The 15,000-nt window shown below is 38.2% G+C and overlaps 2 protein-coding genes across 2 annotated transcripts in view; one reads left to right on the top strand and one right to left on the bottom strand.

Moving 5' to 3' along the window:
* The window catches only part of LOC137979696 (protein NDRG3-like), a 4,020-nt gene extending 252 nt beyond the window's left edge, over positions 1-3,768 (bottom strand). The window contains exons 1-3 of the mRNA XM_068827014.1: positions 3,195-3,768; positions 1,990-2,422; positions 1-957 (exon numbers count right to left, since the gene is read on the bottom strand). The exon at positions 1-957 is cut by the window's left edge and continues 252 nt beyond it. Coding sequence (XP_068683115.1) covers positions 890-957; positions 1,990-2,422; positions 3,195-3,725 — 1,032 coding nt within the window. The 5' untranslated portion in view covers positions 3,726-3,768 and the 3' untranslated portion in view covers positions 1-889. The remainder of the gene's footprint in view (positions 958-1,989; positions 2,423-3,194) is intronic.
* A 102-nt stretch (positions 3,769-3,870) lies between these two features.
* Positions 3,871-15,000, top strand: part of LOC137979699 (consortin-like) — a 13,467-nt gene continuing 2,337 nt past the window's right edge. Inside the window, exons 1-10 of the mRNA XM_068827018.1 lie at positions 3,871-4,309; positions 5,912-5,918; positions 6,014-6,115; positions 7,290-7,320; positions 9,268-9,366; positions 9,661-9,725; positions 10,133-10,227; positions 10,740-10,770; positions 12,408-12,516; positions 13,902-14,099. Coding sequence (XP_068683119.1) covers positions 4,122-4,309; positions 5,912-5,918; positions 6,014-6,115; positions 7,290-7,320; positions 9,268-9,366; positions 9,661-9,725; positions 10,133-10,227; positions 10,740-10,770; positions 12,408-12,516; positions 13,902-14,099 — 925 coding nt within the window. The 5' untranslated portion in view covers positions 3,871-4,121. The remainder of the gene's footprint in view (positions 4,310-5,911; positions 5,919-6,013; positions 6,116-7,289; positions 7,321-9,267; positions 9,367-9,660; positions 9,726-10,132; positions 10,228-10,739; positions 10,771-12,407; positions 12,517-13,901; positions 14,100-15,000) is intronic.

The raw sequence follows: 15,000 nt of genomic DNA, 5'->3' as shown, positions 1-15,000 counted from the left end.
CCAAAATGGACGAGTCGAGGAGGGCCTCTTTCCTTCTCTGTTTTTCACTTATGACCCATGGTGAATATCCCAAAATTATTTTTCATCTCTCTTGAACCCACATTTCTAAATATGAGCTTACAATACAATGTTCTAGATTCAAATGTAGTTTATTATAGCAAATCCATATACAGGTACAGAAGGACATTTAAAACTGACTAGTCATGAAAACCAAAAAAATTGAAAGCATTTCCAAGGCCTTAACTAGACTTTCACGTTGAAGGAGCTGGAAGTTGAGGTAACTTACCAAGCTCCCCACACTCACAAAAATTTCTGCAGAACAACAAAAAATAATTTTCTAGGCTTATGTCCCATATCAATTTTGTCCTAAGGTAGACAGTTTACTTTTGCCTGTTTGTTTGTTTTTTTGGTATGTTTTGAGTCTTTTTTTTTGTGCATCAATTAATACACAGCAAAAAGTGTACACTGATCAGAAACAACAGTGTAAATACAATAGCAAGATGCCAATAATAATTACTTTCCCACCACTATTTGCTGCGCCTGGACTAACAACTCAAGTCATTCATTTTGTTGATACTTAACTGTACGTCAATTTTTACAAAGAGGGGTTTACCACCACAATGTATTTGTTGCACAGGTTTAATAACAATTTTTTATATTTCCCACTTTGGATGAATAGTTCTTATGCCATGAACATCTATGTTCTTTGTGTATTTGCTTATTTAATTCAAAACAAAGGATCACCAAGTACCAACTACTCAAGCTGATACTAGAGTATAGTGGGTGTTTTTAGCATAGTTATATTTCATCAACTTCAGAATTGATGACAGAGCATGGTTAACATGATAATTTATTTCCTGGCTGTGGCATGACTTTCTTTCCCATTTATTTAACAAACCGTTGGTTCTTGGGTGGCCTGAGGAGTGACCTTTGGTGGTTGAGTGTGGAGACGAGTCACTACAAAGACAAAATATCTTCTGATTAGATTTTGCTTTCAACACCAAAGACAGAGGAAACATGACTGAGCAGTTGGAGTGTCAAACTTTGACTCTGATGTTTCTATTACTAGGCTCCATTAGCTACCACCCACGGTCCGAAAAACAAACCCTTCATTTTCTTTGTTTCTATGGCAGGGCTCTGGGTGACTGGACCAAGTCAGTCAGAAACAGTAACTTGTCCCACACAGACTACTTTAACTGGAGGTGTTCAGTGTATTGTTTGGTTCATTTTCTCATTTGCTGCTATCACAGCCAACCGGTCTGCCCCCCACACGATTAGATTGTTAACTCTGTTATGTAATTGAGCAATAGAGGACTTTTTCCACGTTTACATAGCTTCATCTAAACACAAGGGGAAGTTTAGAGAATTCAAGACAGTTATGGGTCAAGGGTTTGCATAACTGTCAAGAATTCTTCCAACTACCCAAGTGAGATGAGGCTATGTAAATACAGAAAAAGTCCTCTATTGCTTTTATAAAATACTTCTCAAAAATACTGCGACAAATGAAGGAAAATGCTGGGTTTTTTTAACGTGCGTCTGACCACACATAACCAATAAAAATTTGTGTGATGTCACAGCTGTGTTTACATACTCTCATCTAAACACAGCTACAGGGATCAAAGTTTATTTTTGGCTTTGGGAGCCCTTGTGCTACCAAGTTGTATATTTCTAGGCACACTGCTAAAATTTTAGGCGCACAGCATAAAATGTTAGGAGCACAGCTTAAAATAAGAAAAGTAAACTGGTCGGTCACCATATTTAAAAGTGGTCAATTTTTCATAAATAATTATTTATATAGATGAGATGAGTTTTCAATCATTCAGTCTCAAATGTTATTTCACATTTCGAGTTATATATGAAAGATAGCAGTGATCTATGCACTTATCTGGACAATCATAAATTGTCTCTTACAGACACCAGATTGCGTAAAAGAAATTGTCCACATACGTGCAAGGATCACTGTATCTTTCATCAAGAACCTGTACTTACAATATCCCAGGCCTTGAAGAAACAGAATCAAAGATGTTGCCACTTTATGCGGTTGCTCTTCCAACGGCATACCTCCACTTTCTGACACACTGAAGTAAGTAGATACTTCAGGATCCAATCTGGAGTTGGTATTTACTACGTCATCTTGGTGTGGCGAGGTGGCTCCTGTTATCAACAAGGCTGGACACTTCAAAGCCTGAACCTTCTTTGCGCTTGTCTTGTCAGGCCGATGTATTTGAAGATCTGTGCGATGTAGGTACGAGTTAATGAACAATGAAAGATTTCGAGGATTTAAAACTGACTGGATGCTCTGCTTGAAGGCATGGACAAGGTCCATGTTTTCTTCTTTGGTCTTTTTACCAAAGTGATGCCAGAGGAGATAGTCTTCCACAAAAGTCGTCAGCCCTTTATTTTTCAACTGCCTGACACACAACTGAAAACAAAACAGAGAGTTTTATACATTTAACACTCATTCTAGTCTGCATAGCTGGCGGTTCTTCCAGTGTGTGGGTGCGTGAGCAAGCTGCAAAGTTGTATAGGGAATGAATCACCCACCCATCCCTTGCACATTACTGAAGCTGCCCACCAAGATAGCCTGGGTATTCTTGTTAAAACAAAACTGGTGCAAATGTAAGCACTATGACATGTATTATAAAAGCAATGCAGGCAAAGAAGATGTACATGCACATTGTCTCTGCTTGGTTTCAGAATTGTGTTTCAGCTTGGTTTAATCATATTCATGAAACTAGAACAACTACAAGCTGAAGATGTGCACTGCGCAAAAAAACCAAACCTGCATACACTCTTTCCTGTCAACCTTTAAGTCTCTAATGTGAAAAAGCCTTCACTACGTACAAAATAACGGTGGCATAGTTGCAATGATATTTGACAAATAACACTGTAAAATTGTAAGCTTTTTAATTAGTACAAAGCCCAGAACGATGAACGTCTATATATAAAATTATCACCTTCAAAGACTTAAATTTATTTTTTGCAATAATCTTTCGGTTTTTTTTTGTAATAGGAATGCAGTTGTAAATGCATTTATTTGATTTTATTCGACAACTAATACGTGCTTTTCAACAAGCAGTAATCTGAAAAATAAATTATTCACTATGTTTCTAAAGTAAACATGCTTTACACACTGTCATGCATGCAAGCTACGTACAATTGTAGCTAAATTTGACAAGCAGCGTAGGCGTTACCTTCTGATATCCCCACTCGATCCAGCCGCCATTAGAAGCAACTAATTCCAGCAGCACTAACCCCTCTACTCTTGTCGGGTGCCAAAGCGCATATCGACTGAGGATATTAGCTCCCGCACCAACCCCAAACCCAATAAAACGCTTGATGTCGAAGAAATCAACAACTTCCCCGACCATGTCGGATAACTCGTCCATCGTTGGATACTGATATTCTTCTCCCAGGTCATCGCTGTTTTCTTCCTGACCAGGAGCATCAATGTGATAAATGCAGAAATTATCGAGAAGGGGTCGATTTTCGGTGAAGTTAAAAAAGCCAAGAAATGCTGAGGTATGGTTCTGTCCAATATCGTGAAAGGTGACGATAGCTGGCTTTTTGTCTTTTCCCTGACGACTGACGCGAAGTTTTCCCCGAGATGTTTGCACATCGTGTTCAGAGAGAAGTGAAATGAAGGCTTCGTGATTGTCGAAGACTTTTGCTTCGGCTTCCTGAACATCTATCGATGTTAGACTGACAAGTGGTCGTTCTTCCATCGCTGCTGTTTTTCGATTGAAACGCGTTTGCAACGCTTGATGGGATCGTTGCGAATGTTTGATATTGTACAACCAGCTGACCGTTGCTGATTGGTGCGTTTCTAAGAGATTCTTTTTGTGAAATTTCTCGAGGTCCCGACAAATCTACAGATTGATAATTCAGTTTTTTGCCTTGTTTAAGTTTTAGACTTTACAGTCTTGAAAAATTCGTAAGCTTTTTTAAAATTAGTGGTGGGAAGCCGAGGGTCGACTTTCATGTTATCTTACACGACATGAAAAGCTTGTTGTTTGTATAGTGATCAGATCAGAACGTTGCATGGTGAACAGAACAGAACGTTTGATCGATTATGCCTTGCACACAACAAATAATTTAGCTCCATCTTACAGCATTTGAAGATGCAAACTGGTGTGTTGGAGTCCCCAGACGAGCAGGTTGAGGCAGAGAGAGCCGAAAGTAATCCCGATTCTTTGAATCCAGCTGAAGATGATGAAGGAGATCAACAGATAACAGCCGAATTAGGCAAGCTTCATGATGAACCACTGACAGACCAAGAGCGTCAGTTACTTTACGAGAAAGGAATTAAGTAAGACTTGACCGCCAATGCTTCAAGTTAACCTTCTTAACATCAAGTCTTCCACAAAAAGCGCATTCATTATAAATTCAGCTTTGATTAATTTTGTTAGGATGTACTCCTTTGTAAACAATTCAACTTAATACCATGTTCCATACCATGTCGGGACATTATGCCCAGTTTTGGTGGTACTCACTGTTACGTCACCTATTGTCATTGATGTGCCAACCAGAGATCTATTGGCTGTCGAAACAAAGGTTCTTTTGTTTTAGGGTTAGCAAAATTAACAAAACAGAAGAATTATTTATAAACAGTGAAGTCTCCTACAAAGTGTTTTCACTGGACATCATGTAAAATTCTAAAATCAAAACTGCGAGGTTTTCTGAAGTTTTTACTATCAGAATCACTAGAGGAGTAAATCTGCCGTTAGAACTTTTAAATGCGGGCTCCAAAAAACTTATCACGTGATCCGCAAAAGAAGTCGTCATGTGACATAAAAAAAGTTGTCACGTGGTTCGTGTAAAGCGCATTGGCGGTAATGGCATTCAACAAAAAACACTTTTTTGGATCATGTGACATTATTTTTCGGACAATATGACAATTTGTTTAAGATCACGTGTTAAGAATCGAACCTCTTCGGATTCAAATTTCCAACGGCAGTTTTACCACTCTACTGGCTAAGTGACCTGAAAAACCGCTCGTCAAAACACGGCCATTGTGTCCATAATCTCCGGCATCCTGACATGGTCTTGAGGTTGAGATTAGTGGTTTTTTGTTGACTAGTGCATTAAACCACCAGAGTATAACATGTTTGTATAAATAGTAGAAGGAGTATAATTTGTTTCTGATTGGTCAATGATGAATGCATATAAATAAGTTATGTGTCAATGCATTAGAGGTTACAGAGTGCAATATGGAAGTTGCTATCGAAACACATCATTAATTTTATTATTGAGTAATTTTGTTGAGTATAATAAATTAAAAAAATGTATGAACTTGCTCGTGCCTTTTTTTATTCATGGTCACTCATGATATTTTGAAACTTCTCAAATTTTAATTTGTGCTTATAAATCATAAAATACAGTCATGTTGAAATAATTTCCTATACTTATCTTGGTTTTGCAACCCCATAACCTAAAATCTATAGAGCTATAGGTAGCAATGACTGTGTAATGTCATCATGCAATATGGCTATCTCAGTGGTTAAAACAAAAGAAGTAGAGCAATTAAGTTAGAGTAAAAATAATTGAATTTTTTTACTTTTTAATCCCTGAGGAAACCTTTGACCTTTTAAATGTTGTTACTGATCAATGTGCCTACCAATACCCTCAACTTACAACCTGTTTGAATAAAGGGGTTTATTTGCTCTCTAATAATAATTTTTGTTGGATGTATCTTCTCCATGCTCACAACTATATCACAATAAAGGACTCTAAAAAAAAAATGTTAGATACAGTGAAGGAGTGACTCTTACATTAATATTGAGTCAACAATTTAATACATTAACATGGTGGCATTAATGGAAGTAGTCCCACTCTAGGACACTTTTGTTTTAATTTTTTTTTTTTAAATGTAGTGGATAAGAGTTGTGATGTTGTTTCTTGTCTTTTTCAGGTTCAAGGTAAAGAAAATTATTTCATTGGTCAGCTCTGAAAACAGCAAACCACTTGAGGTATTTTAACAGGGGCAAAAAAAAAATTATTATTGTTTTTGCAGAAGAAAGGTAATTATCAGCATGCTCTGTATTGTCTATTGGCTTGTGTGCGAGGTTTGAGGGAAGGATCAGACTTTCCACAGCTTCCAGAGTGTCTTCATAATGTAAGTATCTTGTGAATACACAGCATTTCACCCATTTTCGGACCACTGTTTTTATCACTGTTTTGCCTTGCTAATTGTAGTTTAATTGGCTTTATCGCCACAGTCGAATCGAGTAAAATGGTCTGGTGTTAGACAGAGTAAAGTCTGTTAAGTCTCACTCCCAGAGGTCAATGGGTTAAATTTGCTTGAAATTCTCCACCAACCAAAGGAAAAACAAAAGCCAATAATCTTTGTGAATTATTAGGTTCACATTGCAATAGGGGTGACGAGTGGTAAAATCCGAGACTCGCCGAGACACTGAGATCATTGTTTGTGAATCCGAAACGGAGACCAAAACATGCAAGACATCACACCGAAATAAATGCAATATAAACGAGACTAATATTAATAGAGACTCTTTGCAAAGGCTGTCAAGATTTCAAGATCAAATGAAGAGATTGCGAGCGCCAAGATTTTGGAGGTACCATTCGCCACTCCTTGCGATCAGGACCACATTGCTCAAAACAAAATGAATCAGTAAGCCTTGGTGGTAGTAGTGTGTGTTCATAACAATGGTAAATTTACCCAATTTCATTACTCAGATGACCATAAATTTTAGTTTATTTAAAGTTTGGTCTGAGAGCCTATCTATTCAACAATTTAATTTAATTATAAACTATACAAGAGAACAAAGATTGGATTTGTACACAGAATCCCAGTCGATAATGCAATTATTCTAATTATGCTGATTGTAAATGAATTATTTTCATTCAAGATTGTCTGGGTCTAATATTTCTAATATTTGTTGTTTGCCGAAATACACTTCAGTTGTTATTTTGCTTTGGTTAAATTACTGCTCTGAAACTGAATCAGATGTAACTGCAAAAATAGGCCTAAGATTCAGCAATTAAGACTTGCGTTTAAAAACAACTCTATGATAAAGAAAGAAGCAGCAACTGAAGAGAAATGAGAGCTGATTACCCTGTGATACCAGGCTATACAAGGTCATTCATTTGAGTGTTTTTTTTCCCCAGATTTCATAATTGATACAAAATTTAATTAAATAATTAATTTTATTATATGGCAAGCAATTCTCAGACTAGATGGAGCACTGTGATTGGCTACGATGTCGGGCCAATATTCCTTAGTTCCTTGCACTTGGTTTAAAGTAAGAGGTTATTGTCTCTTTTGGCAGATTGCAGAAATCTACAGCCAGCTTGAAGACTGTATCTTTTTTAATGTACTTAGAATGATTAAGTTTGTTTGTATTATCCCATATGGCCTTCACAGGTGGAAACAGCTTTGTGTATTCTCCATATGGTCCTCTCCAGTGGATTATAAACACCATTATGATACCAGTTTTTAGTGAGGGAAGAAAGGCAAAAGCAAAGTTACACCAAACCACTGAAGGGAACTTAAGAACAAGAACGGCAACAAAAACCTTGTAAATTTGCATATGTTATATTTAGTGGACAAAAACAATAGCCTTGCACACCATGCAAACAACAACCTGAAATAGGCAAATTTTAGGTTTTATGAAGAATGTCAGCACTTGGGGATACACTTTCCTTCCCTAAATTATGCACTGTTCTGACCAGTGTCTTTTCTCCAGAGGAACTGCATGTACCACAACCTTGATTGAAATAGTCACAAAGTGATTAAAATAACGTCAATTTGTATTGTGAGGTGATGTTTTCATTGCCATTGCTGTCGTTGTTGCTTATATTGTTCCCTTGTGGCTTCCTCAGCCAGAGCATTAATAATTGTGGTTTCCATTGTCATGAATTGGATAAGAGTATTGCTACTACCCCTGAACAGGATACAGGTCCATTGCAGGGCTACCCCCAGCAGTATATTTTGTCACTGGTGCCCATTGGGTAAAGAGAGATAGTAATGTTCAGAGTTTTTTTCTGGGACGAAACAACACAATGAAAGGGCTAGCTAGGCCTCCAAACCATGGACACTTGGGTATGGATTCTGTGCATGAACCACTAAATCACCAAATTGTCTTATGGTGATGGAAGAAAGTGGAAAAAAAACCATTGCAACCTAAACCCAAGCAGTGTGATTGGCCTCATGCACCTTACACAAGGGCTAGTTGCATCCAAACATTGTTTATTCAAAGACTGAGTTCTGACATTTAAATCCAAGTTGTGTGTGTGCAGCTTTAAGTAAACTTCAGACTTCCTTATTCTTAACCCCCTGGGTCGAAGCGAAGTGTTCTGAACTCCTCAGGTGTTCTGAGATAACAATTGTTTATGCAGCACAATAACCCACGTTTTACATCCAAAAACCAGACTTCTACATGACGAAGCTCGAACATACTGAGAACTCTTTTCCACGGTTGTATTTAGACTACCAAAATGGTGGGAAGCTACAATGCAATGGCCCGGATACCTGTAACCTGCGATTAGGCGTACTTTCTTTAGGGCCCGATTACATGGCGAGTTTCAGCACGGGCTGAAATTTTGCAAAACACAAATTTGCGTGAGAAAATTCACTGAGATGCAAAAACAAAATTGATGCGCATGCTAACGTTCCTTTTTCAGCCCGGGCTGAAATTTCATTTCGATTACATGGACTTTTTGCGTATTTTTTAGCCCATTTGGCTGCTTTCAGAAACCGGGCTAGGATTTTCAGCCCGGGTTGAAACTTTTTCCATGTAATCGCCACTTTCATTTCAAGAGTATTTCTTTCAGAACCCGGGCTGAAATCTTAGCCTGGTTAGCCGGGCTGAAATTCTCCAGGTAATCAGGCCCTTAGAAAAGGAGTGAAATGTACTTCCTCGAAAGTACACCTTCGATCATGATGGCAGGTTAGGTTACATAGTATACAGATATCTGCTGACTACACAGGCTGAAGTCACACACAGGGTATTCCCAGTTGTCAAACCATGCACTGAACTTGCCAGAATAGCACACTCCATCAGACTTTACGTCTGTGAACAGACAGAAAATGGCAATTTCTTGTTGGTCATGCCTTACTGGTACCAATCTTAGGGAATTAGGCCTTTCCCTCCAGCACATTGTCACTCCCTCTCAAATTAGTTAGCATGATTCCAAAAAAAATCATATATTTTTTTATAATTTAACCATGGCTAGTGTTAAAGACATTAAAAATTTTGTTGTCATTTCTTGTGTAATTCCCAGTCATTTCCCTAACATGTTTCCCAGATGAAAATGCCATTTCATTTGCTCAAGCAGAAAAATTGTTTTATGAAACATCACTTATTAGCGTTGGCAATGAAGCACAGCAGGAGGAAGGTGAACTTGGTAAGCAACATTCAAGAAATACCATTAGTTGTGGGAGTAAACTGATGTTTACTGAAATCAGAGTTGACACTTTTCTTTAGTCAACTTGGAATGCTTGTCACACTACACATTCCAAGAAAAAATACAAAGCTAATTTGTCTCTGAGTGAACTATCAAATGAAGGGATCCCCCTGGCATTTACCTCGACAATAATGTGCTTCAATGGGATTAGAAGCCACGACCTCCAGGAGTGGAACACACTGATTACCGTATTTTTAATTTGCAAATTTGTGTTGATATGATTTATTGAGTCAGGTTTTAAAGATGGCAGTGGTAGCTCGTCAGGAAATTTTACTTCAACAGAAAATGAAGCAACTCAGGTAGGATGGATTAGCTAAAGATTATGATAATATGATTTACCGGTATGTTATCTGTGATTAAGTGGCTACCATGTTTCCATACGGCCAATTGCACCTCAAATGATATAAATGATCATTTGTCAAGATTTTATTCTCTCTGCTTGATTGATCATAAGTTCCATTCCCATTTTTTTCTCAATCATGGGATCGTGTATGAGGATTTGAAACTTACACGATGTAGCTATTAAGTTGCTTCACAGGCACCCCACTCATTAAGTATTCTATGATTAACAAGTTTAACACTTGTCACCAAGTAGCTTTAATTTTGTACCATATTATTAAAAGGTAGTAATCCAGTAATATGAAGGAATGCTCTCACTGGTAAATATTTTAAGCTAACCTTTAACCTCTTTTCTCCTTAAATTTAGCCTAAGGGCAAAGATGATCCCCAGGGGAATTCGACAGAAGCTCGATCTGCAAATGAATATGAAAAACTAGCACACATGTGCTTGAAGCAGAAAAAGTAAGTTGAAAACATCCTTGAACACTCTGCTTCACCCCAGTCCACAAAATGTCCCGTTAAGGATGTTCTCTAGTCCACTTGTTTGTAGAAAGATTTTCCTTTGTCTGGCTGCACCCACCTTTTTGCTTCAGGGGTGGGTGAAGCTATTTGTACTGGTTGGTGAGAATAGTCTTCATGACTGGTGAGAGCTCTCAACCTTTCTTAACCCAACGGGGGTAAGTACCCTCTGTTTGACACAGTGTGACCCACCCCCCTTTGAAAAATCATCGCTATGCCCCTGCCATGTCCGTTCTACAGTTCACATATATGAAATTTCAACTTTAACATCACTCTAGTCTTGAAATACAGACAACAAGCATCACAAAGTCACTCCCTAACTCCACCCTTTGTACGTCCCTTTACTTGCAGTCCTGTACACGAGAGGTGGCTAGAGCTTTGAATGAAGTTTGGGTTAAAATCAAATTGAGTGTTGACCACGACAGTTGATGTCACCCTTTATTCTTTCTTTTCAGTGCCCAACTTGCATTAGAATATTGTGGGAAGGTAAGACTTGTTATTGCACTCATGATGTGATGGAATCTAGTCCTGAGATCGTTGATTTATTTGCAATATTAGTGTTAATAATAATTATTATTTTAACCCATTCATTCCTCAAGCAGTCCAGGAAACCCCAGGCCAGTTGACAAGTAAAATCATCTGGCATTAGACAAAGTAAAATCTGTTAAGTTTTGCTCCCAGGAATTAATGGGTTAATAATAATTATTATGATAATTATTACTAATTCTTAGAATAATAATAATAATGCTCATGATAAATTAATGATGATGATAATAATAATAATAATAGGAGTGAATTTTCTAGAATATGCGGCCATTTTTTTCATGGCATAAATCTGTTGGCCCCACACAGTCCCACAGTCATGAACTAAGTGGAATTCAGCAAGTGTATACCAGTAACTATTGCTCCCGCAGTCCTGCACTCCCATAGTCAAAAGCTAAAAGGAATACAGTAGGTGTATAGCCAGTGCTCCCACAGTCCCACAGTCATGAACTAAGTGGTATTAAGCGAGTGTATAACTATTGCTCAGGACGTTTGTCCCTTACTCCCATAGAAATTTATTTTATCAAATGAGTTTATAAAGGTTGAATAACCACCGTGAAAGATTTGGAAAGCTGACGTTTCGAGCATTAGCCCTTTGTCGGAGCGAATAAAGGAATTGTGGTCGTTGTAGGTTTATATGTATGTGGAGGAGCTTTGCTATTGGTAGAAATAGGGTGACGTGAATTTGTGAATAGATTAATGGAATGAGAGGCGTTCATTGATTCCGTGTGAATAGAGTGTGCCCTGGTTGGAAAATAAATTTTTGCTTGAGATTTTTACGGCTTTCTGCTCCGATGAAGGGCTAACGCTCGAAACGTCAGCTTTCCAAATCTTTCACGGTGGTTATTCGACCTTTATCAACTCATTTGATAAAATAAATTTCTGTTTCAATCTCCCACCGACGCAGCACCACAGTTTCTTTAGAAACTAAAATTTTCCTTACTCCCATAGTTGAAAGCTAAGTGGAATTCATGGAGTGTATAACTGTTGTTCCTGCTGTCCCTGTGTTCATGCGGGCACAACTATTTTAGAAGGAGTAATAATCGAGTGTTACCGTCTTCTGCGCTGTGTTTGTTATAAGGGGTTGTGTTTGCTTGGGTGCAAACAGTCATATAAGCGGAAGAATCAGGTAATAAAAAGTGGTGAAATCAGAACAATAGATGATTGCAGGACTGCAGGAGCAGGTTTTTGTAGTTCCAGATTTTCGTGGCTGGGTATTCTTATAAGGATAATAGTAGTAGTAATAATAATAATAATAATAATAATAATAATAATAATAATAATAATGATAACAATAATAATAATAATAATGATAACAATAATAATAATAATAATAATAATAATAATAATAACAACAACGTGTATTTATGCAGTGCATTAAATTTTAAAAAAAAGTATGGATGTGCTCAAGTGTGCTTTACAACAATGAACAGTGGAAGATATATTTCATTCAAAACACGCTGGAAAACCCTAAGTGGCAACAGACAACCTGTTGGCTGTTTGAAATGCATGGTGAATTTGAGGTTAGGGTGGGCTTAGGCTTAAATAGTGATATTCAGTTCATCATAAAATATTTCCAGGCCGTGAAGTTGCGGCAGTCCATTTATGGCGAGCAACATGCCATCACAAAGCGTACCCTGGACTTGTTCACCGTCATTTATGCCGAGATGGGCAAAGAGCAATATTCGGGTATGAATATACTTGTTTGGCTTTGCGGTTCTGTTTTTGTTTTATGCTGTGTTGTTGCTGTAGATGTTTTTTCTTCTTCTTCTTCTTCTTCTTCTTCTTCTTCTTCTTCTTCTTCTTATTATTATTATTATTATTATTATTATTATATTATTGCCAGTGTTTTAAATATTTTTTTGGTGGGGTGGGGGGGTGGGCAGTCTCCTTTGTAGCCTTTTTGAAATATCACGCGATGCTCCCCCAAGAGGAACGAAATGAGTGGATGGACTTGGATGGATGGAATGAAAAGGAATGTGGTTTGGGGCTTACACAGCCGCTCCTTTGCTGGGAACGTTGCGTGACATCCCAAAAAAATGGCTGTGAAGTAGGCTTTCAGGGGCGGGGTACTGAAATACTTTAGCTCTCTGTTCTAAGGCCCGAGTCTGAAATTTCAGCCCTCTTCTCCCTAACCCAGGAGGGAGAGAGATCTCTTTCCCGCACCCCCTAGGGTTAGGGAGGAGACGGCTGAACTTTCAGCATGTAAGGCCCCTTAAGCCACAACGCAACGAATTGATTACCAGAAGCACAGCTGCTGTGAAAACCACTGTGTGAGACTCTGTGAAATGTACTGCATTCGCTTGCCCCAAGAAACAGCTATAGAGGAAATGGTGCTATGTAAATTAATGTAGATTTCATTTCAGTTTGAATTACCCGCACTGCCCCGTGGATAACCCTCTTTCTTTTCGACAGAAGTCGTTTAAAATTTCATGTCTCCTCGTGGTTACGATGTCGAAAGAAATTACGTGATTGCAATTGCTACGCTTGGTGATTTGTTTAAAAATCTCGCGCCAGTTTAGAGAGAGTTTCAATCGAGTGTCGTGAAACCCTTCGTAAAACCAAAAACAAAGTAATTACTTTGGCCAATCAAAAAGGACGGTGACAATTCAGTAAACCAATCAAAACTCGAAGTAATTACACGTAGCCGACACAAAGCGCGAGCCACAGTTGGTTTTGGTTTCACTTCTGATTGATTGAAAAAATGACGCGAGAACTTTGAACCAATCGCTTAGTGAAGTAATACAAAACCAAAGTAATTCGCTAATTTACTTTCGACACAATTACAAACCGCTCTATCGACCAATGAAAAGGAAAACCAAAACCAATCGCGACTTGCACGCGCGATTTTTCCCGCGCTTTGAGCAAGTTACATGGGATTGCTTCGAATTTTGATTGCTTCATCGCGCTGTTTGCACCAGCTGTGATTGATCGAGGTAATTACTTTGGTCTTTGTTTTACGACAGTTAATTGCAAACCGCTCCAAATACACTTGACACTCAAATAAAGTTCAGTATTATCATATTATTTGAATCCTTTTTGCGAAAAACGTTGGAAATCTCTTGTTCTCTCAGCTGCAATGCAGAAATTTAATGAAGCTAAGCAATCGGAAGATAAAGTTCCTGAACAAAGTCTGAAGCATCCAAAAAGTGATTTACCTGTCAAAGAAGAGTCAGAAGAGTTACCAGCTGAGGATTCGAGACAAAATCCTGTTGGAGAATCACAAGAAGGAAAAGAACAGAATACAGCGGCTCCTCCAGTCACCAATAACGGTATCTACCACAATTACTTGTATATATAGATAGATCCACCGTAATCTTTTTCGAAACCCTTACAATATGATAGGTAGCGACGATGACATCGGAAACGAAACAAAAGGGTTGATTTCAACAATTATCACATACGCAACAAAATTACTGAATGCTGATTGGCTGAGACTTGAATGTGAGCGTGTTAAGTTGATTGTCATTTGTTGCGGCATTGAACGGGCTTCCCTGGTTAATTTACCCTTTACATGTATGTGGTAAAAATCGCAATGTGCCCTCGTGCAATTGAGGATTAATTTCACTTGTCTTTTCAAAGTTTTCCAAATTTTGTGAACTTTGAAAAGACGAGTGAAATTAATCTTTAATTGCCCTCGGGCCCATGCGATTACGTATACATATCATCCTTCACTCTCGTTTTCTGTCTGTCGCCTACAGAACAATGGAAAACGTAAGATCTACGACAGTGATGTCAAGGAACATGCCATGAAAACTTTCACGCTTTCCGTCGCACCTAAAAATTCAAGTATTTTCATTGGCTGATTCAAATTGTATGCGCAGAACAAATTTACGCATTACATTTTACTTCCGGCCCATATGGCGGGAACAAATGGGACGCGGCAAGCCCTTCTTGGCGCGCTTTTCAAAATATTAAATAAAAACTTCTTAAATATGGCGACTACGCCGAAAAAGGCGTACAAGTTTCAGCGAAATCAATAGACGACGGCGACGGCAACGAGAACGTCATCTCAAAATATAAATTCGCGCTATTGTAATCTCTTTGTGACTATTTCAACCTTTTTGATAGGACAAGGGTGTGGTAGTTCCGCAAGAATGACACTGGTCGGAACGGCGCTTAATTTAGGGGAGACAATGAAAATTTATCCTCACGTGCTGACGTCCTTGAGAA

This window comes from Montipora foliosa, chromosome 12 (assembly GCF_036669935.1).
Source record: "Montipora foliosa isolate CH-2021 chromosome 12, ASM3666993v2, whole genome shotgun sequence".
In the NCBI taxonomy this organism is placed as follows: domain Eukaryota; kingdom Metazoa; phylum Cnidaria; class Anthozoa; order Scleractinia; family Acroporidae; genus Montipora; species Montipora foliosa.
Note: the sequence above shows the minus strand (reverse complement) of the source record. Positions and strands in the feature narration are given on the sequence as shown.